This window comes from Falco peregrinus, chromosome 4 (genome assembly GCF_023634155.1).
Source record: "Falco peregrinus isolate bFalPer1 chromosome 4, bFalPer1.pri, whole genome shotgun sequence".
Lineage (NCBI taxonomy): Eukaryota > Metazoa > Chordata > Aves > Falconiformes > Falconidae > Falco > Falco peregrinus.
Genome location: NC_073724.1, coordinates 66,331,552 through 66,355,162, shown reverse-complemented (window position 1 = coordinate 66,355,162; position 23,611 = coordinate 66,331,552). Strand labels below are relative to the sequence as shown.

At 40.8% G+C, this 23,611-nt stretch overlaps 2 protein-coding genes across 2 annotated transcripts in view; one reads left to right on the top strand and one right to left on the bottom strand.

The window, feature by feature from the left end:
• The window catches only part of DNAJC3 (DnaJ heat shock protein family (Hsp40) member C3), a 31,233-nt gene extending 19,597 nt beyond the window's left edge, over positions 1-11,636 (top strand). The window contains exons 7-12 of the mRNA XM_055801935.1: positions 1,710-1,829; positions 3,763-3,868; positions 3,990-4,110; positions 7,957-8,089; positions 8,923-9,071; positions 11,396-11,636. Of these exons, the coding sequence (XP_055657910.1) occupies positions 1,710-1,829; positions 3,763-3,868; positions 3,990-4,110; positions 7,957-8,089; positions 8,923-9,071; positions 11,396-11,553 (787 nt within the window). The 3' untranslated portion in view covers positions 11,554-11,636. The remainder of the gene's footprint in view (positions 1-1,709; positions 1,830-3,762; positions 3,869-3,989; positions 4,111-7,956; positions 8,090-8,922; positions 9,072-11,395) is intronic.
• A 7,424-nt stretch (positions 11,637-19,060) lies between these two features.
• UGGT2 (UDP-glucose glycoprotein glucosyltransferase 2) overlaps positions 19,061-23,611 on the bottom strand; it is an 88,260-nt gene continuing 83,709 nt past the window's right edge. The window contains exons 37-39 of the mRNA XM_055802317.1: positions 22,116-22,232; positions 20,762-20,906; positions 19,061-19,900 (exon numbers count right to left, since the gene is read on the bottom strand). Coding sequence (XP_055658292.1) covers positions 19,878-19,900; positions 20,762-20,906; positions 22,116-22,232 — 285 coding nt within the window. The 3' untranslated portion in view covers positions 19,061-19,877. The remainder of the gene's footprint in view (positions 19,901-20,761; positions 20,907-22,115; positions 22,233-23,611) is intronic.

Genomic DNA, 23,611 nt, shown 5'->3' with positions numbered 1-23,611 from the left:
ACCTCCATCCAAGGGAAGATTACAATGCAAACAACAGAAGTATACATTGAGTCTTAAGGCTACATTTTTATTTTCAAGAGTGGAAACAAAAGATTACAAGCTTAAGAATAAATTAAGAGTACAGGAACATCCAAGTATGAGGAGCTGGGGATCCAGAGCTGTCAATCTTTCATTCCTGCAGACAGTGTCCAGTATTTTGGGTGTATTTTTGATAACTCCCTACCCTTTTATTCATACTGAATCAAGTTTAAAGTGCTATTCCCATATGTCCGTAGTCAGTCCTGCGCATTACTGCCCTTGCCCAACCCAGGCTGTAAACTTCATGCTCTGTGTCTAGCTGGACAGATTGTATAATCCTTTCTGCACATGAGTGGTTTCTGTGCAGCTCATCATCTCAGTTGTGTTAACTTCTTCTCCAGGCTCCTTCCGATAGATTTTCTGCCCCAGAACCTCTTCAGTAAGAGGTGAAGGGAACTAAAAAAGCCTGAGTTTTGTTTCTTGGCTGGTGGATGGAAACTGCATGTGATGATAATAGCAAAAATTAATTTTATAGCTGGGTAAAAGTAAACACCAAATAACTAATTGGTTTGCATTGGGAATCGCCTTTCCAGCATATACTTAATCTCTGGAGCTCATAGGTCATGTCTGTGGTGACTTTTGGTAGCTGGTCATTATTTGCCTAGTGATTTCAAGAACAGATGTGGTGGATTTTTGGTTTTTTCTTTTCTCTGAAATCCACACATGAACTTCCTCTTTAATAACCAAATCCTAAGATTTTGAAAAGTACAGTTGAGAAGGCTCTTGAAGAACAGAATGGTATCAGAATGAAGAGATAAGCCTCTCCTTTATTCTTCTCTGATACTATTTTTTTATTATTATTTGCTTAAGATACAAAGAGTTCTGTAGCTCTTGGACTTGCTGGGTGATTAATCTTGTCCTACCCTTAGTTTTTCTCTTACCTTTACAGGCCTAATGATTTTAAAATAATAGATATTTTTGTCTTTGCTTAGGAGTGAAGTAAGATTCTGTGATCTCTTTATGGAAACAACACCTTGGTTGTGCTGTAATGACTCTGTATGATACAAAACTCTTACCCTCCGGAGTGCAATCATATGAAGGAGGTTTTTTTTAAAGACTTTTGACTATTTTAAGAGGTATCTACCCTAATCAATCTGATTAAACAGGCTTTGTGGTGAAAAGTCAGGCGCAGGCTTGGTTAAGATTCCATCATGAGGATGTTTGGGTCTTAGCTGAGCTTTATCTGTTTCAGACAGCATAAAATATATTTCTACGTGGGTATTTTGTAATATAGCAGAATTAAATATACGGGAGAATTACAATTAATTGTATCTGGTAACTGCTAAATGTAATTTCTTTCCAAGGGTATATCTATCTTCTGCTGTTTAGTCAGTTATTAATATAATACTCAGTCTTTACATATTTGGCAATGCAAAATTATTTAAACAAAAAACCAGGCAAATACCTGTGTAATATGCTAGAAGACTTTTTCTTTTTTTTTGTGTGTGTGTCTCACTTTGAATTCGTTTTTGGATGAAGGGAGAGATTCTGTAAAATAGTCAACTGTTCTGGACAGCTTACAGATGCTGCATCGTGTCTCTAGGTGAAATTTCATAATGTATGGTGATGTCTTTGTGTTTTGGTGGGTTTTTTTTTCTCTTTTTCCCCCCTCCCCATCTCCCTGTGAAAAGTGAAGTCCGGGAGTGTCTAAAACTGGACCAAGACCATAAGCAATGCTTCTCCCTCTACAAGCAAGTAAAGAAACTCAATAAGCAGATCGAGTCAGCAGAGGAATTCATCAGAGAAGGCAGGTAAGTGTTCACTGCTATGTTAAAAAAAAAAAAAAGAAATTGCTACTGAGGGTGCAAACTGATTATTGATTGAGGAGTTGATTAAGTGATGCTTTTTGCGTCTGTCAGTTGAAGTGGATAGCTGAGCACAGCTCTCAAATTACAATTAAAATAAATATTGACTCACACAGTGACAATCCTGTTCTGATTCATTCTGGTGCCACTGTCTTCTCTTTGCATACTTAACATCTTTGGTGAGCAGGTAGTAAGACCAAGATAAGGATGATAATTTTCAGCTCTCATATATATTATTACTCGGCAGTGATGAGGTCACACCTGGAATGCTGGGCTTCCCAGTACAATAGAGCTCACAGAATCACAGAATGGTTGGGGTTGGAGGGGTCCTCTGGAGATTATCTAGTCTAACCCCCTGCTAGAGCAGGTTCACCTACAGCAGGTTGCACAGGTTTGCATCCAGGCTGGTTTTGAATGCCTCCAGAGAAGGAGGCTCCACAACCTCTCTGGGCAGCCTGTGCCAGTGCTCTGTCGCTGGAAGAAGATGAAGATACTGAGAGAGAAAGTCCAGCGAAGTGCTACTAAGACAGTGGAGGGGGTGGAGCATCCCTCTCCTGTGAGGAGAGGCTGAGATAGCTGAGACTGTTCCCCTCAAACCTTCTCTGCTACAGGGTGATCTCATATATGTATATAAATATCTGAAGGGAGAATGCAGAGAGGGGAGAGCCAGGCTCCTTTCAGTGGTGCCTAGTGACAGGACCAGGGCAGTGGACACAAACTGAAATAGGAAATTCCATTTGAAGATAAGGAAATGCTTCCCAGTATCCCCTTGTTTTTACTGGTGCAGGGTGCCCAGAGAGGTTGTGGAGTCTGCCCACTTTGGAGATACTCAAAATCTCTCTGGTCGTGGGCAGCCTGCTCTAGGTGGCCCTGCTTGAGCAGGGGCTTTGGACCAGATGGCCTTCAAGAAGTGCCTTCCAACCTCAAAAGTTCTGTGATTAAAAGACTGCATCTTTAGACTGAAATCACCTAGTAACTGTAGTGCCTTGTTAAATGATAGACAGTACCTCTGTATTCTTCAGCTTCTTGCTTTATTTCAGTTTCACGTGTTCCTGAGCACACGACATCCAACTGAAAGGATCCATAACAAGTGATCAAATGTTGTCAAGGTGGCTTTTTAAAATGAAGTACAACAGGAATGTAAATCAGGACAACTGAAGACAAATCTTATTGTCAGGAGTCTGTTTGGACTTTTTTCACTTTAGTCTTCTATTTAATCCAGTATTAGCACACTTACAGGGAGTCTTCTGAGAGCTTGAATCTCTGGTTCATAGAAACCCATAGGTTCAATTGCACACTTGCACTTCCAGGTGAATCTTCTAATCTGTTTCTTACTCAAACCATAGAACTTTAGCATCTTTGAAACCTTCACAGTAAAAACACGTTTTACTTCGTGACTTGCAGAGAAGGAAGGGAGAAAACAACTGCCTGATTCAAGCTGGCATAAAGAACTTTTTCTTTTTGTACCAAGAAATGCAAATAGTACAGTGCTGACGGCAAGACACCAGATTTAGTCCATCTTTAGTCCATCAGAGAGGGAGATGCTTTTTTCCAAGTGCAGAGTGGTGTGTTGGACAGGAGGCAAATCTAGAGACTGTTGGCTGTGCGCAGTGAGGGATGGTAGGAGTTATCTTTCACAAAAGCCTACCAGACATAGTGTCTGCTCTTCTGTCTCATAGCACAGAAAAGGGAACAAGGATATAATTCTTGAATTGGCTGAAAGTTTTCTTCATGCAGTTGGCTCACACCACGTCTTTAAGCCTATTGAAGTTAAGGCAGTTGCTAGAAGGATGTGAAAATCTGTGAATTTTAAAATTACAACACCCTGAAATAGTTACTATGTGTCATAATACTATGCTTATTTTTATGATTTAAACAGGTATGAAGATGCTATCAGTAAATACGATTCTGTAATGAAAACTGAACCAGGAGTCCCGATTTATGCTACTCGTGCCAAAGAAAGGATCTGCCACTGCTTATCAAAGGTAATTTCATTTATTTCCATCTCTAAAGTTCTTTAGAACACCACCGCCCACCCCAAAACAAAAAAAACCCCACACCAAACCCCACAGCTAATGATTTTTTGTTTTACTTTCTCCCCTTTAGAATCAGCAGGCTACAGAAGCAATAGAAGTTTGTACAGAAGTTCTGCGACTGGAACCAACCAATGTGAATGCCCTGAAAGACAGAGCAGAAGCTTATTTGCTGGAAGACCTGTATGAAGAAGGTAAAGTTGTATTGCAGTTTGCACATACTTCTTTGTGGGCATTTAAAATGCAGTCAGTGTTGCAAATTTTTTAACATGCACTTTCATTCTACGCTATGTTGTTATCTCTAATCAGCACTGGTAGTTGCAGATTTACAAAAATACCTGCTGGTAATTTTGTCTTGATTAGCTAAAGTGGAATATACTTGTTTTATCTACAACGGAGTTGTCTTTACAACAGTGGGCTACGTTCAGGATGTTTTATGAGACTGTACCGTTTACTCAACTTAAACACAATTTTATATGATCAGCAGTGTCAGACAATTGCATTCAGAGATAAAAGGTAATACTTGGGTGATGTAAATGCATTTTAGAAACTCCATTTTAATGTCTTTAGATGGCAGCGTGAAACAATACTGTTCTATCCCCTAGCATGTGTTCAAGGGCAGAGGAAGATAACAGCTGTTGCTTCACCTCCATGGGTCTCTAGGGCTGCTAAGAGCAGTAACCTGATTCTACTCCTGAGGCTGCATTTTCCGTACAGGGTTTCCATAAAATGCATATTGTTGCATAGAATCTTAGAATCGTTTAGGTTGGAAAAGACCCTTAAGATCATAGAGTCCAACTGCTAACCCAGCATTGCCAAGTCGACCACTAAATATGTCCCCAAGTGCTCGCTGCATCAGTAGATCTTTTTAAATACCTCCAGGGACTTAACTCTTACAAGTCAGAGGAAAAAAAAGTTTTGTAACAAGATCCTGTACAGATGCACAGAGCCGGCTTTGTTGTGTGCTGGAGCAAATGCCTCCCTTATTATGGAATATAAGGAAGCGCAGAGAGGACACACCTGGGATCTAGGATTGCTTATTTCTTGGGCTGGAGCCTGCTGGGCTTGGCCTAGCCTGGTTCTGAATGCACAACCATGCTACAGTGGAACTGTACTCCTGCAAATCCCTGTTTAGCATATCCCCTGCCTTCCTCCTGCCCTTGACAGTAGTAAGATGGTTGTAGTTAAACTCTGCCTTCCAGCAGAGCCTCCATAAACAGTATTATAGTTCATTAATGTTAGTCTGCCTGAAGGTGTCTTCATTTATCCTTTGGTTTTAACTGCTATAAAGCGATGGCTGATTTCTAGCTGCTGCAGAGAACGGTAGAGCAATTAAAATCGTAGTCTCATATTTAAAGGGGCAAGCTGATTCTCATTCTTTCCTCAAGAAAATTTCAAGCTGGAGGTACCTATTTTCCTGTTTAAAGACGGGAAATTCTGAAGTACTTGTAATTCAGGACTTTGAAGGTGATTATTGTTAAATGTTCAAGATGCACTTCAGTATGTATTGCTGAGTTCTGATTCCCATCAAATGGTTTTAATTATTTTATAATCACATGAGATCCAGCACTTGTCTACAGAGACAGATGTGTAATGACTCCCTTTCTGGCTTACCTCATAAGTACAGGAGTCTATCTGTCTAAAGCGTACAGCGCAAGTTTTGTTAAAGAAGAAAAAAACCCCAAACCATTGCTATTTCAAAATCTGTGAGGACATCCTTTTTCTCGCCCCCACCCCACCGTAGAGGAAACAGTCCCGATGTCAGTAAGAGCATAATGAGTTCAGTTATTCCTCTGACAGAGTTGGCATGGACATAGATTGTCTGCAGTTACTTGTCTTTGATAGGGGATTAGTTATGCATATGGAATAATGGCCAGTCTTGGTCACTCTGTTTGAAAGATGCAGGCAAAATGGGAAAGCCTGAGCTAAGGTGTTTAGAGATCCAATGTGATTGCTATCTGAGAGATGGTGAAAACTCTTGTATTGAAAGAAGGAGAGTTAGATTTGACTAAAGTATTTAAATTGAAAGTGATACTGGGAGTGGGTTGTTCCTTTCCTGTTGTGGGACAGGGTGAAAGGAAGAAAGGATGCTTTTTGAAATAGCAGGCCAGGAATACTCAGCAGTGATTCTTGCGTCTGTTTGTGAGGTACTAGTTCTTTTAGAAATAGTGACTGAAAGGAATTGATTAAGTATCTCACTTGACATACCATGAATTAATAATAAGTCTCCTGGTTTCATAGCAAACTTATTGTGGTCAGGAAGCTGTCATCCTACTTCCAACCCTCACCCCTCAGGTGGGGAGAGCAATTAGCTCGCTGAAAGAGGGAAATTGCTACACTGGAGAGTACATCAAAATTTGAAGTCTCCTCCAGTTGAGAAGACATGTTAAATGTACTTGCCGTCAGGTGTGCTGGGCACATTCCCTCTGCAGTGTGCAGCACTAAAAAACGCACCTTCCCATATGCTTAATACTTGCAGCCTTTAAATAAGGGAGTCCGTTTAAAAAGAGAAATCTAGTACTGTCATTACAAATACTTGACCCTGAACAGCTTGGTTTCCAGCAACGGTGCGTGCTGTAGATGATGTGGTGCTCAGTGAAGTTGAGCAATCTGATCTGCATTTGGCAGGGTGTTGTGATGGGACCTGCTATTATTATATCAAGCAGGTGAAGTATGCTGGTGCTTAAAATTGTTAGAGTGTTAAAGGAGCATAATATCCCTGCACTTACATGCTGTTGAAACTGATAAAAATAATGAATTGGGCACACACATTGGTGTACGCTCCTGTTCGGGATGTTTTCAAGGACTGGACAAATTACTAAAAATGTCAGCAGAAAGAAAATGCTTTTTTCAAGCAGCAAATGACAGTGTCCAGTGACGTGCAAATGAACAGAAATTTTGTTTTGTTCATAATAGCGTATGAAATTGGTGGGGCACTAGAAATACTTTCTGGAATTTTTTTTTTTAAATAAGCAAAACCAGATTGCAGGGGTATCGGATGTCTGGGTAATACAAATTCATTAACACTTCCTGCTGTCTTGCTCAGAAACAGTGAAAAACAAATGTAACACCTGCTGAGAAATAGCATCTGCTTGGAAATAATCTGATGCAAGTACTTTGTCTAACTTGAGAAACCTAGGAGACTGGGATCTGCAAATGAGGCTTTGAGGTTTATAACAGTGAAAGAAGAGCAGCCTCATTAAAGACTTCAGCAGTTGCTTCCCCTGATAAATCTTGATATCAAAGAATATTTAAACTTGGTGTTTTCAGCATTCAGTTACCATTTATGATAATATAGTTCACTTCAGGAAAAAAAATCTAGACCTGGAATTTCTTAGAAATTCATGAATACCTTACAGCACCGCTCTTGCTTTCATTCCTGAGAAATGCAGCTCTTGAAATAAAGGCAAGAACATGCCTCTAGGGAAAAAAAACCCTTAAAATACAACTGCATATTATGCAGAGGTGTAAAAAGCAAATATTTGTATTTCACGGACTGTGAATTTACTGGTAAACTGGAATCCATCTTTATTGTCGCTAAAGAGGAAGAGGCTTTGTCATGTTGGAGTGCAGGTGGTGGGAGAAGAAGCAGTGTTAATTTAAAGGCTCTGTATAATGCATCCTTCTGTTGAACAGCAGTGTGGGACTAACCTTGTGCAGTGGGCTCTTCAGATACTAGTCGCTAAAACTTGCTTCTTGACTTCTGTTTTGTCCCAGTCCTAGATGCTTGTTACTGTCATCCGTGTGGCTAATATAACATCTAGAGGGTGTTCTGACCTGCCTCTCCTCTTTCCTTTCCAAAAAGTGTGATGAACCTGAAGAAAGGAAACTTACCTAATTAGTATGTGAAAATTAATCTCTTCTACACCAAGGTTTTCTAATTTGGAAAAAAAAACCCATCATGGCAAGTTGAAATAAAGGTTTTGCTGTTTATATATGGGAATAGCAAAACTTCAGTTTTGGTGAGTGGTTGAGTTCTTTAAATTGAATTTGTAAAGAGTTGTGTAATCTTTTTTTTTCATTCACTTTGTTTATAAAAGCTATTAAAGACTATGAGACTGCTCAAGCCAATAGTGAAAATGACCAGCAGATTCGGGAGGGGCTAGAACGTGCCCAGAGGATGCTGAAGCAATCACAGAAGAGGGATTACTATAAAATCTTAGGAGTAAAAAGGTGAGATTAATATCTGAGATGATGATGACGACGTGAAAGTTGGTTAAACCAGTACATCTAAGGCTGATCACTTGAATTTGTTCTTCTGAGTATTAGTTTTTTTCCTGTATCTTATCTTCACTTTCCTACTATACTAGTTTAGCAGTGTTTAGCTCTTAAGTAGCATTTGTTTACAATTAATTTAGAAAGAATAAAAAACCCCAACATTCAGAAGGAAAGAAATCCCTTGGCAAGAAATTCTTGGTATAGGTGATCAAGAGCTGGTTGAATGAATTGAGAAAGAAATGAAGACTTGAAAGAATTACTGAAAGCAACAAAAAATAAAATTATGGCAGATAGTGTGATAGATTGGAAGAGTTTGAAAGGACTAACTGAAAGGTATCCAAGATATCTGTGGCATTAACCTTGAGAAACTAACGACTTCTCTTTCTAATAAGGACCAAACAAATGTCCAATTCTGAGTTAGTATTGGTCATCTTTCCAATAATGAACTAATTTGATATCTACTTTTTGTGCTTTTTGTTACTTACCTGATTGTAAACTCTTTGTACTGGGAACTGTAGTCTGCATAGTAGCTGGCAGTAGCATCTTTCCATTGAAAGTAAATTGGTGGTGAAGGAAAGAGCGAGTAATCCTTGTATAAAGTTGCAAACTGCTTCCTCCGTTTTTTGCGTAAAGAATCTTCAGTACCACCTACAGAAGGTTAAATAGCACCTCAAAATTTTCCTGATGCCCTTAATTACTGTCTCAGTGTTTAAAATAAGTGTCAATTCACTAGTGTGGCATATGAACAATTTGAAAATTTTAAGTCATCTGTAATTTTATGCATCCAGAAATGCCCGAAAGCAGGAAATCATAAAAGCTTACAGAAAGCTGGCATCCCAATGGCATCCTGATAACTTCCAGAGTGAGGAAGAAAAGAAGAAAGCAGAGAAAAAATTCATTGATATAGCAGCTGCTAAAGAAGTCCTCACTGACCCAGGTAATGATTGTTCTTATGCAGTGACTTCATTTCTTTTAATTACTTTTTTTAACAACAATGTAAAAATGCAGCAACTGTAAGCTGTAACAAGCATTACAGCTTCCCTTTCTCCCCTCATCCATCTTTGGATGCAATTATTAGTGCATTGCTTTCCCATCTGTTGCATGAAGTCAGGTGTAAATCTGCAATTATTTATTGAGTGTCAGTGACTTTTGTTTAAAGTAAATAATTATTTCAAAGATCTCTTCTTAGGATATCATCTTGCAGAGATTTCCAGGATCGATTAACTCTGGAGATGCTTACTTCAACGATATGGGTGTCTCCTTCTGTTTAAAGTTCCATTGCAGACAAGGTTTAGACGACAACAGCACTTGAAGTGCTTCAGAGAAGCCCTTAGAATTGGCCGTGGTGTGCGTCAAAGCCTAGATGTATTGCACCAACAGATGCTCTGCAAACAAAGCGTTCCTCCGAGGGCAGGGATGGGGCTCTCGGCTCTGTCAGCCTGAGGGAGAGGATGCCCTCCTTGCTGGTGTGTGGCCAGTCTCCTGGGGCCAGCCCGGTCCCTAGGAGCAAGGAGCCCTGGCAGGTGTGACAGTGTCTGCTGGGCGGGGGGCAAAAAGAGCAGAGTGCAGTCACTCTCCTGGGAGACCCTGTGGTGTGGCGACCAGGAGATCTGATGTCTCTCACCAAGAGATGAACAGAAGGGGTTGGACCGCTCAGTCTTGAGAATGTAATAAAAAAAGGGGTGGTGGTGATATTTCACCTCCTTTAAAAAAAAAAAAAAAACCCACAAACAAAACAACCCAAATAAAGAAACAAAAAAAACCCCCCACCACCAAAACCCCCCACCCAACAATGCTCAACCAGAGCCATCTGGTAAGTTCTTGTCTCTAAGCTGTTCATGTATGGTCACTGAAAAGAGAGAAGCATGTCAAAGATGTAGGTATTTGGAGCGTTTTATCTTGAGCTCTCCAGGATCATCAAAGTGATAATTAGGGAGATGGGCTCAGACTTTCTTGGAGGAAGGAAGGATCAGAGAGTGGTGAACTGCATTACAAACACTTCTGGTCAGAAAACCTTTTTCTGTGTTAACGTGATTTTTGATCATGATTTTGAACAAATTAAGAGACTGACACACTGGAAGCATTTGAGATGCTGTTTGCCCTATCAGTGTCTCTAGCACCTACTTTCTCCTTGGCACTGTTCTTTATGTCATGTTTACCATTCCTGTAAAACCAGCTGGGCGAGAAAAGCTACACTGGTTGTATCTGGCTTTTGTAGTGCCATCTGCATTGTGTTCCCTCTCTAAATGCAGGACATCCTCGCCTTTCAACCAGATATTTTTCTCAAGTCATTTTCTGTCTTTATTGACCACGTTGGTTATGTAAAGAAAAACTGCGAAGCCTGTGGACCTCTGAATCTCTGAGCTTTGATGTGCAAGCCTGTTATCGTAGGGCTGTGGCGTATTCTGAGGCCACCTTCCACGTTCCTCCCCTAGCCAGTGTCACGAGTCCCCCTTTAACTCCTTTGTTTCTCTTCTCTGCCTTGATTAAATTCACTTGTCCTGAAAAAGTGCCAGTGATGATAAACCTTGTGGCACTGGCAGGCTGCTTGAAAGTTATATGGCAGTGTGATAACTCGCATAGTAGAGGCTGTAGCCTGTGCCTTGTCTGTGGGTCTTGGGGAAGGCTTTCAGCTTTGTCCCTGCTGGCCCAGACGACTTAAAAGAACATGCTTTCTGCCTCCCAGCTGCTGTCCCCTGGATAGCGCTCTGCCTGCCTGGTACGTGGGGACGACTGAAGAAGTCGGGGGCTCTGCATGCCAACTTCGGTGCTGTTGTTGAAGGATCAGTATTATGATTTGTTAGTTGCAAAGAATTGGCAGGATACAGCACGGTCTGTCCTCGGACAATCCTGAGTGAGCTGTACAGCTCTGAGAAAATAGGTCCGATAAATTCATCAAGGACAAAATGTCCCAGTTATTTGTGGGATGCAGTCGGTCAAAGTGCAACTGTCCCGTCCCCGTTGAAATTCTGACCTGTCCTATTGAGCAGCCGGGTACTGTCGTGCCTTGTTTTAAACGAAAGGACCTGTTTGAAGTTTTTCGTACAGTGTTTTCATGGATTGGTCTCCTCCTCTGCCAGTCTCCTGGACAGCTTTGAAAAACTCGGAGTAATTGGGTTCCACAGATGCTGCCAGTAAGAGTGGTAATTGCGGCTCTGTGGCCTGGGGGGTGGTTGGGAATTGGTTGTTGGTCATCAGAGATGCTTGGTGTTACTGCCCGAACTGCTGTGCCGTAATTCCACCTTGGTTTGTTCCCTGCAGAAATGAGGCGGAAGTTCGATGCGGGGGAGGACCCGCTGGATGCAGAGAGTCAGCAGGGTGGAGGCAACCCTTTCCACAGGAACTGGAACACGTGGCAAGGATTCAATCCCTTTGGTTCTGGAGGAGGACCATTTACATTCAAATTTCACTTCAGTTAGAGCCAAGACTGTTTCTGGTGGCTGCTGCTGTTTTTTACTTAATTCGTTGAAAAATAAAAAGTCTTTCAGTTCAAGACCCAAAATCTTAATTTCTAATGTTGTCCTTAACCCAGAGTCTTGCTGCACTAGGAGAAACTCCTTTCTTTTAGTATTCAGAGGGTTTGCTTTGCGGTGAACTTGACAAGCACGTACTGGTTGCGGGGGTTTGTTACTGCCTATATATTTGTTGTGAAAATGCAGGACACGTTTATTGCTATGGATGGAAAAAACAGTAAGAGGCTACTTAGGACAACACTTAAACGTAAATTTAGGACTGAAGTATATGCTTAGAGGTAAAAATGCATGTAAATATTTTCCTGGATCGGGGCCTAATAAACATGGAAAGGGTAGTTACAGTAGTCTCTACATTAACAAATCGTTAGTCGTCGTGCTCAGCAGAATGATCCGTCTCTCAGTATTCTTCAGAGGACGCCCCAGCGCCCACCCGCTGTATTACTGTCGGCAGTGCCATGGGTAGGGTGAAGGGGCTGCGTGCTGACGGTCTGAACAATCGCTCTGAAAGAAGATTGCTTGTAAGTAATTATATTTGAAAATGTTTACTCGCTTTGTTCATTAACCTGAAATGAATTGGGATGATTACATTGGCGGTAATTGTCAACTATGAAAGTAAAAGAATATACTTGATGTTTTCAGAAAGACTTTTTTGGAATGTGATTTGGGATGTTTAGGTATCACTTTTGAGTAGTTTGCACTTTAAGAAAATACCTGCTTGAGATTTGAGCAAAAATACTGATGTGACGTTTCCCCAGCTATGCAGCGATGTGTTACTTCTCTGTACATAAACTCAGAACCGATCCAGGTTGCGTGGCAGGTGGACTGCAGGAATGCGGTATTAACTCTAGCTTTACCCTGTAATCCGACTTCGTTTCTGCTAGGTGATGCAACAGTGAGTTAATACTATGTGAAATTGAAGTAATTTTGTGTAACAGGCACAGTAATGCAAAAACAACTGCGAAAAGGACTTAATTTTCCATTAGCCAAAAGTCTGGTTTATTTTTTCTATATGAAAATATAGCACGTAGTTAAAACTGGTTTAGTGTCATCGATTGAACGGTGTGAATGCGGTACGAGGTGTTACGGGACTGTAGCTGCTGAGAGTGAGGAGTCTTCTCATCCTGTAACTGAATATATCCTAAGTACTGGTGAGTCTCAGCAGCAGCCATTTTCTTAGAATGCAAGAATTACAGTTCATCAGTGTTTTCTTGATTGGATTTTAACTGGAAAACAATAATCAGTTGGTAGGAATCGTCTCTCGCTTCAGCTCATGGCATTTGAAAGCACAAGCAGCCTCGGTAAAACAAATGAAATCAGCAAATAAGGCCTTTGGTCTGAAAGGGGGCTTTTTATTGCTGTCATCAGAGTTACTATTTAAGTATAACCCTTGTCTCCTGCCTTAAGTACTTCACAAACCTAATTGTGGCTTTGTAAAATATTTTTCAACAGTAATTTAAAGGTCAGTGTTTGTTCAGCAGAAACTTATCTTCGAGCTGAAAAGTGTATGTGGCAATTTCTAAGTTTATGGTACAAAACCACCCCAGCAGCCTGTTAAAACTCCAGTGTCAGGTATTTTCCAAGTTGAATGACTTCCTAAAAGTTTGACTTCTGCTTTTGACTGGTCCGAAAGCTCTTTGTTCAAACCCTGTACAGGAGGCTGTTCACACCGCTGGGCTAGCACGGTTCTCATGGGACCCCTAGGGCTCAGACATGGACACGCTGCGCAGTAACTAACCCATCACCCTGCGGCATCAGGCTCCGCGCGTGCGCTGTGTACTCGCAGTACTGAAAAGAGGGGTGGGTGGCCGCCGTCTGCAGCGGCCTCTCTTGGCCGTTGGCCTCTGCCCCTGGGGGGGAGGCGGCCCAGCTGCACTTGCCTGGGGCCAGGTAGCCGCTGCTCTGCGGGTTGTCGGTTGTACGCGTAAACGCTTTTATATCGCCTTCTACACTACAGAAGGGGCTGTTCTTAAATTAACATTGAATGGCCGGTGTAAGCAATATGTCGTATTTTGTACGTACAGGAGCGTTGTTGGGTGTCAGGAAATCACAGCAACCACCACAGCCACCGTCTGTGTGCGCTAGGGAAGTGCTGCGAGTGATACGTCGTCTTTCAGAGGGTGACCCTTGTTCAGCTTCTTTGTACTCATCCCTCTCCTTCCTCTGTTTTAAAAGCTGCAGCTGAGAAAACGGCTTCCCAGGTTTGGATTTTTTTCTTTTAGGGAAAGAATAAAATGGTTCTTCCCGAGCAAATTATTCACACGAGGCGCTGATGTTAGAGCAGTGCGGATTTGTTTCTCTAAGGTGAAAAGCGCTGGATGCAGTCAGGAACAAAAAGGATTATGTTGGAGAGTGAATGGGAAAGGGAAAATTCCACATCGAGTCACAAAAGGCTTGAGTGAGTCAGTAGGAGGAAAAGGATTCGTGTGTGAATGCTGTTCATAGGCTCCTTCTGTGGAAGACGGTGTCGTGAAAACAAAAAGTGACAGTGGAGAAGGGGGCACTGTAACACGAAGCAGCAGCTGATGACAGAAAGGGTTATTGGTCCAGCGCTGCTTTTCAGGGAGCAGGTCCTGGCTGTTGGCTCTAAGGTACTTCTGAAGATACGGAAAGACAAAGCTGTGTTAAAAGAAAGCGTTTCTGTTTCAAGGATCTCAGGCAGGGTCACACGTTTCCTGGTGTGAAGTTAGAAGTTCAAGTGCTGAAAACACGGAGTGTTAATGGTGCAAGCTGCACACAAGGAAGCTGAATTTGCCTTTTTATTTATTAGTGGGTGTCCGTAGTGCAATAATGTTCAATAACTGAACATGGAAATAAATGTCTTGGTAGTTTGTAAACCCTGAAATGTGCATGAAGCATCGCTGCAATAATTGGCCTATATGTAGATGGAGGCTTTCTCTGTTGAATTCTCTTTTTCAGTTTTAATAACCTGGATGAAGGTGGAGGGGAGCATATTTTACTTGGTGTACGTGCTTAATGCTGACATTAAGCAGTATTAAAACAGATTCAAAGTGAAATTACAAATTTAAAAGCTCAAACTTGTGACGGATGCAGAAAATGTGTCAGCTTAAACTTAAAAAAAAAAAAAAATAAAGCTTGTTATTGTTTTCAGTTTTCACACCAGTGTTCGGAATAAGAGTTATTATTTGTTTAGGGCTGTGATGGGTAGGAGTGTTGCTGGAAGCCGGCCAGTTTAGCATGGCAGGTTTAGTTGTATTTAAAAGTGCCTTACTGTAAGGTATTGTTTGTTTGCTCTGTGATACACACTTTTATCCATAAAATAACAAAGGGGAGAATTTTTTTTGTTTGGCCCTCGGCAAATCTCAAAGTAGCAGTTCTGTGGTTTAAGAAGGATAAGTAAAGCTAGCTGGAGAGGTATTGAATGTTTCAAATTATGAAATGTCTTTATAAAAAATCATAAATCTAAAAAGCAAGAACTGTTTTTTTTTTCTAGAACTGTGGGAATTATTTTATGGTATTTTTCACAATAAAGATATTTATGATGACAAGAAAGCGCTGCAGTGTATCTATCTGTCTGCCTTTCTTCCCTCCTCCCACTCCCCAGGTGTCAAGTTTGTAGCTCCCAAACCAGTTCTGCACAGCTCATTAAAATTTCTGAAGCAGCTCATGCAGAAGGTGTCAGGCTTTACCAAGTGAGCGACGGAGGGAAGCGGCAGCGTTTGGGTACTTGACACTTGGGTTTTGAAACGCGGCTCTGCTCTGTGAGGCTGGGCACCGCTGGGTCCTGCCCCCTCTCCTTGGAGTGGAGCAGGGAGCGGGAGGGCGGCACTCCCGCGAACGCAGAGGAGAGCATTCGACTGCCCCGATCCGGTATCGGAAGTCGATAGCGGGGACGTTCCTAAACAATCCCAAGAACGAGATTAAGGCACAGACGAGGCCAGATGCCGTACAACCTTACAAGTTTTATTCTCTACAACAACTGATACTTGCGATAGGACGGAGAGGAAGTCAGAATCCCCAAGCAAGGGAACAGGAGAGGTGCACCTATTCACCGCCACTAGGGCTCCAGCGATGTTTTGTCTCGGCGCAGTTGTCCAAGTCCCAGACTGTGGAGGTGAGCAGGTGGAGTCGGTGAAGCCTGTGGAGTCCTCTGAGCCGCCGAGCCCCAGGAGTGAGTGGAGCCCCAGCAGTTACAGGTTTCAGTCCACGTCATTTCCCCCAAAAAACACCCAGTTCTCTGAAATAGTTTAGTCTGCACCGTTTCTGCCCGCGTGCCCAGGTGTTACTGTGCTGACTCCCCAGCCCCGGTTCTGCCAGGCCGCTGTCTCCAGCAGCAGTTGTCTCATCCGAGGCTCTTGACAATACCAGGATGTTGTGGTCGCAAAGTAGACAAACTATGTTCTTTGTGCTCACCAACAGGAAAATGGCGGTCACGAAACAGTGATGTTGAGACAATTTCATTTTCTGTCCTTACACACCAACAAACCATCCCCGATGGGTACCTGGCTCTGTTCTGGGGGCAAAATCGCATCTTTTCAAGAAGTCTTAATGCTGGCTCAGGATGCAGTTGGTCCTGTTGGAGTGTCTACCACAGCCCTTTCCTGCGGTACAGCTGTGGCTCGGGGCGCTGCTCATCAGTGGCCATGTGCTGCTCAGTGGTGTTGCGCTGGGAAAGCGGCGCCTCGTGCTGTGGTATCCGCAAAAGACGAAGCGCCTCAAAGGCGTAGAGACACCAAGCACTTCCAGGTCTGCAAGCTTCTGTGTATTCATCTGTATAGATAAACTAGTAGCTCTTGCAAAGGAAGAAACTAATTATCTGGTAATAAAAGATCAGCCACCATGTATCTACACAATTTTATTAATGCGTTTTTAATGCATGTCTTAAGGTCAAAAAAAAAAAAAAGGGGGGGTGTGTGAATGCAGTGCTCTGTTTTGAAGCCACAAATAACAATAAATTTATTTTTAGCAAAAGGCATTTCACAAGCTGTCTAGACCTCGGTATCTTACAGCTGTCAGAGCCCCAAATGGGGCCCAGAGTGCCACAGTGATGACTAGGGAAAGCTGGCTGCGTGACAGCCTTTCCAACATCTCTGCAGTGTGTGACGAGGACCTGCCGGAATGCGCCATTCAACAGAGGCGGCGGAGGTCTCCAACCCCGAGGTCTCCATCAGCAGGCAGTCAGGCCTGGCAGTGCTGACTCTGGTGGAAACTGGGTGACTCCTGCACTGGGGCCAGGAATCCCAGAGCAAACGGAGACCTCCACCCTGCGGTGACAAAGCCTAAGCAGGAAGAGGCACCCAGCTCGCCAGCAGCACTACAAACCAAGACCGGGGATGAAGCTTTAACCGCCTCGTGGGCACCCACGGTCTGCGAGGGGAAGCTGCCAGCAGCACACAGCAGGTGCTGCAAAAAGAAGTGACGAGTGCGTGCAGTGGGTGACTCTCGGGGGCACCGAGGTGCTGGCCTGATGGGGAGGCACAACAGGCACAGGCTGCCGAGGTGGTGCCAGAGGGTGCCCCTGCGTGAAAAGAGGACACGGACCGCTGTCCTCTGCTCGCCTGGGCACAGATGCTAGCACAGGCCAGAACCTGGGCAGAAGCTGAGCTGACAGCAGGGCGCTGGGGGTGCAGGTGAAGAGGACCGGTGCGCGCAGCACCCTCGGTTCCCTTTTGCCAGTTAGCGGAAGGGCTGTGTCATGCCCACCAACCTCCGGCTGGTGGGAGGGTTTTGGCTTTTGTGGCAATGGGACATCTTCGATGAGGGCAGGCGGTTAGGCAGGGCCAGCAGAGGAAGGGGAAGCTCCGGCAGCAGCAGCAAGGCAGGCTTGTGGTGGGCCTCGGACCTGTTAACCACGGGTGTAGTGGTCATCAGGCGATACAAACCAGTAGAACAGAAGAGAAGGGAGGTTTTCTCCAGTGGCACCTCTTAATACTTTGCATAACAAACACAATCCAGTGATTTAGTATTAAAAATATAGTAATATGCTAATGATTCAAAATTCTGCTTTAAAGGTATCTTTGAAGAGTAGTGAATATGTTTGCTGGACCCTTTGTTTCACAAAGCAGTATGTACCTCAAGAGAGACCTTTCCTTGAAAGTATTACATAGAAAAAAAGAAACACTATGACATTTTTTACAAATAAATACAACACTGTAGAAAATGGTTGAAATCTTTCAAATCTTCAAAATATCTCCGGGAAATTACATTTCTAAAAATTATATTCTAATCATTTAAGTAATCTTAAGGGAATAGCATTTAAAGAGCTATTTCTTTTTTAAATCCTGTAGAAATAATGCAATTTTAAAAAGGACAGGATGCTACAGATAAAATTAAAAAGAAGTCAGTGCATAAATTATCCACTTTTTATACTGCGTAACAGAAGTTTCCCACAGAGATAATCATAATTAAAAAGAACTAAGCTTTTTTAGAGATAAAAACCTTTAACTTCTGGCTTAAAAAAAAGCTTTCCAATGTACACGTCAAGCACAAAATTCCAAGGCAGGTCAATGTGAAATGCTGTAGAGCAAAGCATCAGGAAGGACACATAAACTTTGGAAAAAAAGAAAGAGCAGCAAGCAGTTGAAAAATGTTTTTTTTTCTCTGACGTGAAGTATCAGTTGTTCCCTTGTTGTGCACTGAATCTGTAGTAACGATGCATATACAGCTGCTCAGTCAGTTATAAGTGCATCCGTACAGCATACAAATACCAACTCCCGGTTCTGTGTTCAGATGTTTGACGTGCTGCCTGATACCCTGAAGTAACCACGTTGGAGGACAAGCGTAACCAAAGAGCTACTGCACTTAAATGGGATAGATAAAGAGGACTGACAGGAGGCTTTACTCATCATTGCTATTGAGTTACACAGGAAATACTCTGTTGAGTACTTCATACAAAGAAAATGCCCACAACAGACCCTTTAAATAATCTCTGTGGCATGTTAAAACTGTTCAGAATGCACAAAGGTAATACAATAAAAAAAATAATCTAAAAAGCTGTAAATTCATTTGCATGTCTCATATTACTAACAATTGAAAAATATTTTAAGAGCAAGTCTTTGAAATCCTGCTTTGCTGGTAAGAAATTTTAAATAACCAGCACCTGATGACATTGACAGTACACACAAAATATGCTTCCTTCTTCTTATTATTTATTCAGTTATTTGCTGGTATGGAAATTTTATGCAATTCATTATGGATTCCCCCACTTAGTGTAAATTACCTTATCTTTTATAGTTTCAAGCATTTAGACAAAGACTGTGTTAAGCTGCTGCTCTTGTAAGAATTCTGTGATCATATCCGATCTATTCCAAAACCAGCACAGCCCAGATTGTGCGTTTAAGGCATCAAATTTCAGTTGAAGAAATAAATTCCCTATTTTCAAATACGTGTACTGCAAGAACTTTTCGCTGCGATCTGTGGGATCAAAATATCAGTAGCCCATTAAAGCAACAGTTTTGTGAACACACATTTAGAAAATTACAGGAGACGCCACTGATCGATAGTCAAAATTACTCATGTATTTTATTATTTCATTTTCAGTTCTAAACAGGATGATGATAATCAAAACCCAGTGGAAACGGCTTTCAGGACTGACCTTCTGATGCAAGATACACTGGTTGGAAAACAGTCTCAAAAAACATAATGGAATTTTATGACATACTATTTAAGTGACCAGAAGGAGCCCAAGCATCAAAAATTATTTTTTAACATTAGCAAGAGTGCAGCAGTCCTGCATAATAAACGAAAAGTGACATTCCAAGCTTCTGAGTTGACTTAGATTTGTATGGTCTAGATTAAACAAGTTATTTTTTTCTGTCTTATCTTTGCTACACTGAGATTTTTTTCTTGTGACCACAGCATTTTCCAGGGACAAAACTATGGACATATAAACAACATTCTTTCTATTTAAATACACTAATGCATGTAATATGCACAGAAGTTTTCATTTAAATATAATGTGTGTGTCATCCCCCAGACTGATAAAATGTATCTTTGAAGAGTTGAACACATCCTTCTTTATATCCTAAAATCCTCCGGGCAAACTGTCTTTTAGCAAAGGAAAAGAAAACCAGAGAAATTAGGAAAGCTACTCCACTGGTTAAAAAAAAAAAAAAGAAAAAAATCAAGTACCTGTCAATTTCTCTTCTGGTTTTGTATTTAATTTAAAATGTTTTAAATAACACTATAAATTATAAAATATTTGACTTCATGTTAAAGAATGTTACAAATACTGCCAATGTAACATTTGTAAGTTCCATTCAGTCTTTCACAGAAGACTGTTCAGCTGTCACCACTAATGTTTAGAGGCTGTGCTAAAGTTCTTCATGCTTATGACCTGTAAGCAAAGGAAAAAAACAAACAAAAAAAGTTATAAAACCCTGTTATAGAAAGACTTAATGACTAGTTTTGTAAAATGTGGCAAAAGCCCTTTGTTTACTGCTAGTCAGTTCAGCAACATGAACTTCATTCTTGGAGCCTTGCTAAAACTTTACCATACGCTTTCACAGAGAATAGAACGTACTGAGTTATTTGTAACAAAAAGTGAATTTGTTCCCTGACTCAACACTTATAAATATTTATCTCCTAAGATTTTTCTATGTCCTTGAGAGCAGGGATCACCTTTTTTCCCCCGCCCCCACATTATTCCAACAAGTCAAGTCTTACTGGAAGTCCTACATGAGTGTTTTTTTCCCTCATGCTATTTAACTCAGTTTAAAACAATTTTATTAAAATAAACCCCCAACATTTATTTGTTAACAAAACCACCGTTTTATCTGGTGTGACAAGGCCCTGCGTAGATAAGCCCAGTGTGAGAGATGTGGAGAAAAATTAATAAAGACTCTGGGACCTACTGCTTAATAGACATTAGCTTTAGCTTCTCTAAGGCCTAAGCTAATGTGCTTCATTTTAATGTTTTTAGCTCAGATGATGTGGAACAGTTTGTTGCGTCTGAGGTCCAATAATAGGACACTGCTATGTTTTCTCTTAGATTCTGGCACAAAACAAAAGGGTTTATCCTCTTAGTGTAACTCCTACATAAAGAAGCATCACACAACTCTTAAAACCCACACGACTTCTCTTAAATCAGGGAATATTACACAAATACAGTATTTGTGCCTACCGATCCCGATCTTAATTTCAACTATATTAGCATTTAGTTTTTAAAAACTAACAGACAAATATATACATAAACTACCTTTTTGAAATAATGGTGTTTGATTTTTCTTCTCTTTTTCAATTTGCTGTATTAACTGTCGTATCTCAGAGTCATACTCAACCCATTCGGGAACTATCCGGGCAGCAGCTTTCAGTTTTGGTTCTTTGGTTTGGGGATTGTTGCACTAAAAGTTTGAAACATTAGATATAAACAAAGCAAATGCTTCCAAGAAACTGCCCTAAAATAAATTTGTCAGCATTTACAATTTAATTGAAGAACAGCATGCAAGGTACTTGACAATACTACTACTACTACCACCACCACCACCACAAAACAGCAAAAAAAAATAATTGCACAACACAAATTGTAAACAAACCTTGTTTAAATAACTTAAAACATTTTATTGTAAATACTTTTATTTTTCCATGTGGTCCTGAGTATGCGGATAGCAGAGGCATGGCTAGCACAAGACTACCAAGATTTAGACAAAGTTACACGGGGAAATGCAAGATATAAATTAGCATATTGAAACTGAATCTGATGTAATTTTTATTAAGTTTGTGATGCTTCCTCTAGTGTTGTCTAGAAAAATGTATCTGTCACTTCCATAAAACAACATAAATGGAAATCATAAGAAGTTACATGATAATGGGGATTGAAAGAAGGTCTAGCAACTTAATTTCATTCTTTCTTGAATAGAGCGCACCCGTCTTTAGTGTGCAAAAAAAGCTTATTTTAACAGCCGTAAAGACACAAAGAAAACAAAACTATTTACATACTGAATATTCGCACCAGATTCCAATTGTCTGTTTTTCTTCTTAATTATGTCTCTGAATTACCACTTACAGTGTAGGCAGGTTGTCAAAAAAATGAGAATGGGGGCAATAATGACATGACACTTTTTAAGCTCTGCTGTATCTCCTGTTTGTAGTGGTGAAATGGACAGAGAAAAACATGATAATATTAAGTTCTCTACACAGTGGGTTCTGGGAGAACGTTCTTTGTAGGGAGCGCAAAGCAGCACACAATACCCAGACAGTTAACAGTACCCATCAGAATTCCACTGCCCTGGCTGAACATGGAAAACAGACAGGGAAAATACATGTATGGGTATGAAAAAACCCAATCCCGTCCGGTTACAGAAAGCAACATTTAATTTTGGGGTACAGTTTTCAGCTTCAACGTAAGTAAATTTGGTGCAGGGCAAGGAGGAGAGTTCTCAGTGGAAAGGAGAAAGGTTGCTGTATTGTAGAGGCAGGGATGCAGCATTTAGTCTTCCAGTACCTTCCAGCAAGGCTGCCTCCGTGACATGGCATACGTATATCTCAAAGGCCACAGAAATGACAGCAAAGATTTTAATCTATAAAACTAATATAACTCAAAATCAACTCACCAGGTCTATTGTTTTAGCCTTTTTCTTGGATTCATCATCACACCAGGTTTCACACCAAAGCCATTCCTGAGGGAGAGACTTAATAGCTACTTGATGAATCATATTATTGGGAAGATCCTGTACAAATTTTATAAAATCATAAATTAGCACTCAATTTAATGTAACTGGTTATCAAGCAACTAGCTAAAAGCAAAATATCTTTGCCTACTACCTTTTCTGCAAATTTTCCTAGTTCTTTTTCAAATAGATTCAAAACTTAAGTCCTGCTCATTTTGGTGGCCAATTCCATCTCTCATTTCTCCAGCAATTTTTTCCTGTAGTTACGTCTGTCCTTCCTTAGCTCGACATAAGGAATACTACTGTCTGATACTTGCAGGTCGGATACTGCATGTCATACTACAACAGACTGTGTGAAATTATTAGAGCAAAACTTAACTGCCTTCCCATTCCTCAAATTTGGAAAAAAAAAAAAAACCAACAAAAAACTCAAAAGCATTTAATCCAGATTTATGGCAGTACTCAAAATTTAGACTTCTAGGAAAATGGATTCCAGAAACATGATCATGAAAAGGAAAAGCTATTAAATTGCTATTCTGGTTATCTTCCTTACTTCATTTAATTTTTTTTTTTTTTTTTTTAACCTTATATAAGAATTCAAGTACTCTCGTGAAAATTCAGAGCCAGTATCTTGCAGAATGCAGGAAGCAGCATTTACAAATGAGAAACCCCTCAGCTGATCGTATGACGCACATGCCCTGGCCAGGGGTAATCGGTAGATCCATTTGTAAGCTCCTTTACATGTGCAACCCTACATTATATTTGAAAATAAATGTCAGTACCCAAATAAGTAGAGTCACTTTTTTTTTTTGCCAATTCACACTGCTAAATGTGACAATAAAATAGCACCTACAGCTGCATTATGAAAGGTATATAATTTAATTCAAATATAGAAACTAGTACAGGAAAATTGTATCAAATAAGTATACTGATAGTCAAGACATTAAACATGCTTGTGACTTGCACCCTGACTCACCCCACCTATCTTTAAAAAAAATATTGGTGAAGTTATATAAATGAGGAGTAGTCACCCCAGGATGACCACGTACAGCAACCACTAGAGTGCATTAGCAATTAGTTTACAAAAAAATTAATTTACATTAATGGAAAAAAAAGAGGAAAAGCTCTTGCTAAATAAGAATGTAAATTACCTATCAGACTATGGTATTATCATTGGAGAAACACAAATACACACAGAACAACTACAAATAAAAAGGACAGCAGTCCTCTATGCTGTTTTTTCCTCTTTTTTTTTTTCCATATGAAACAATTATTTCAAGTAATCATCACAGTGTTCAGTCTTCTAAACTGTGCTCATATGCACACCTGAAAGTGTGCTAAAACAGCAGTGAAGAGCAAATAGTTTCAGAATCATATAACCTCTACACTGAGATACAAAATAATTCCATGCATATTGAGAAAGATAAAGAAAAAAGCCC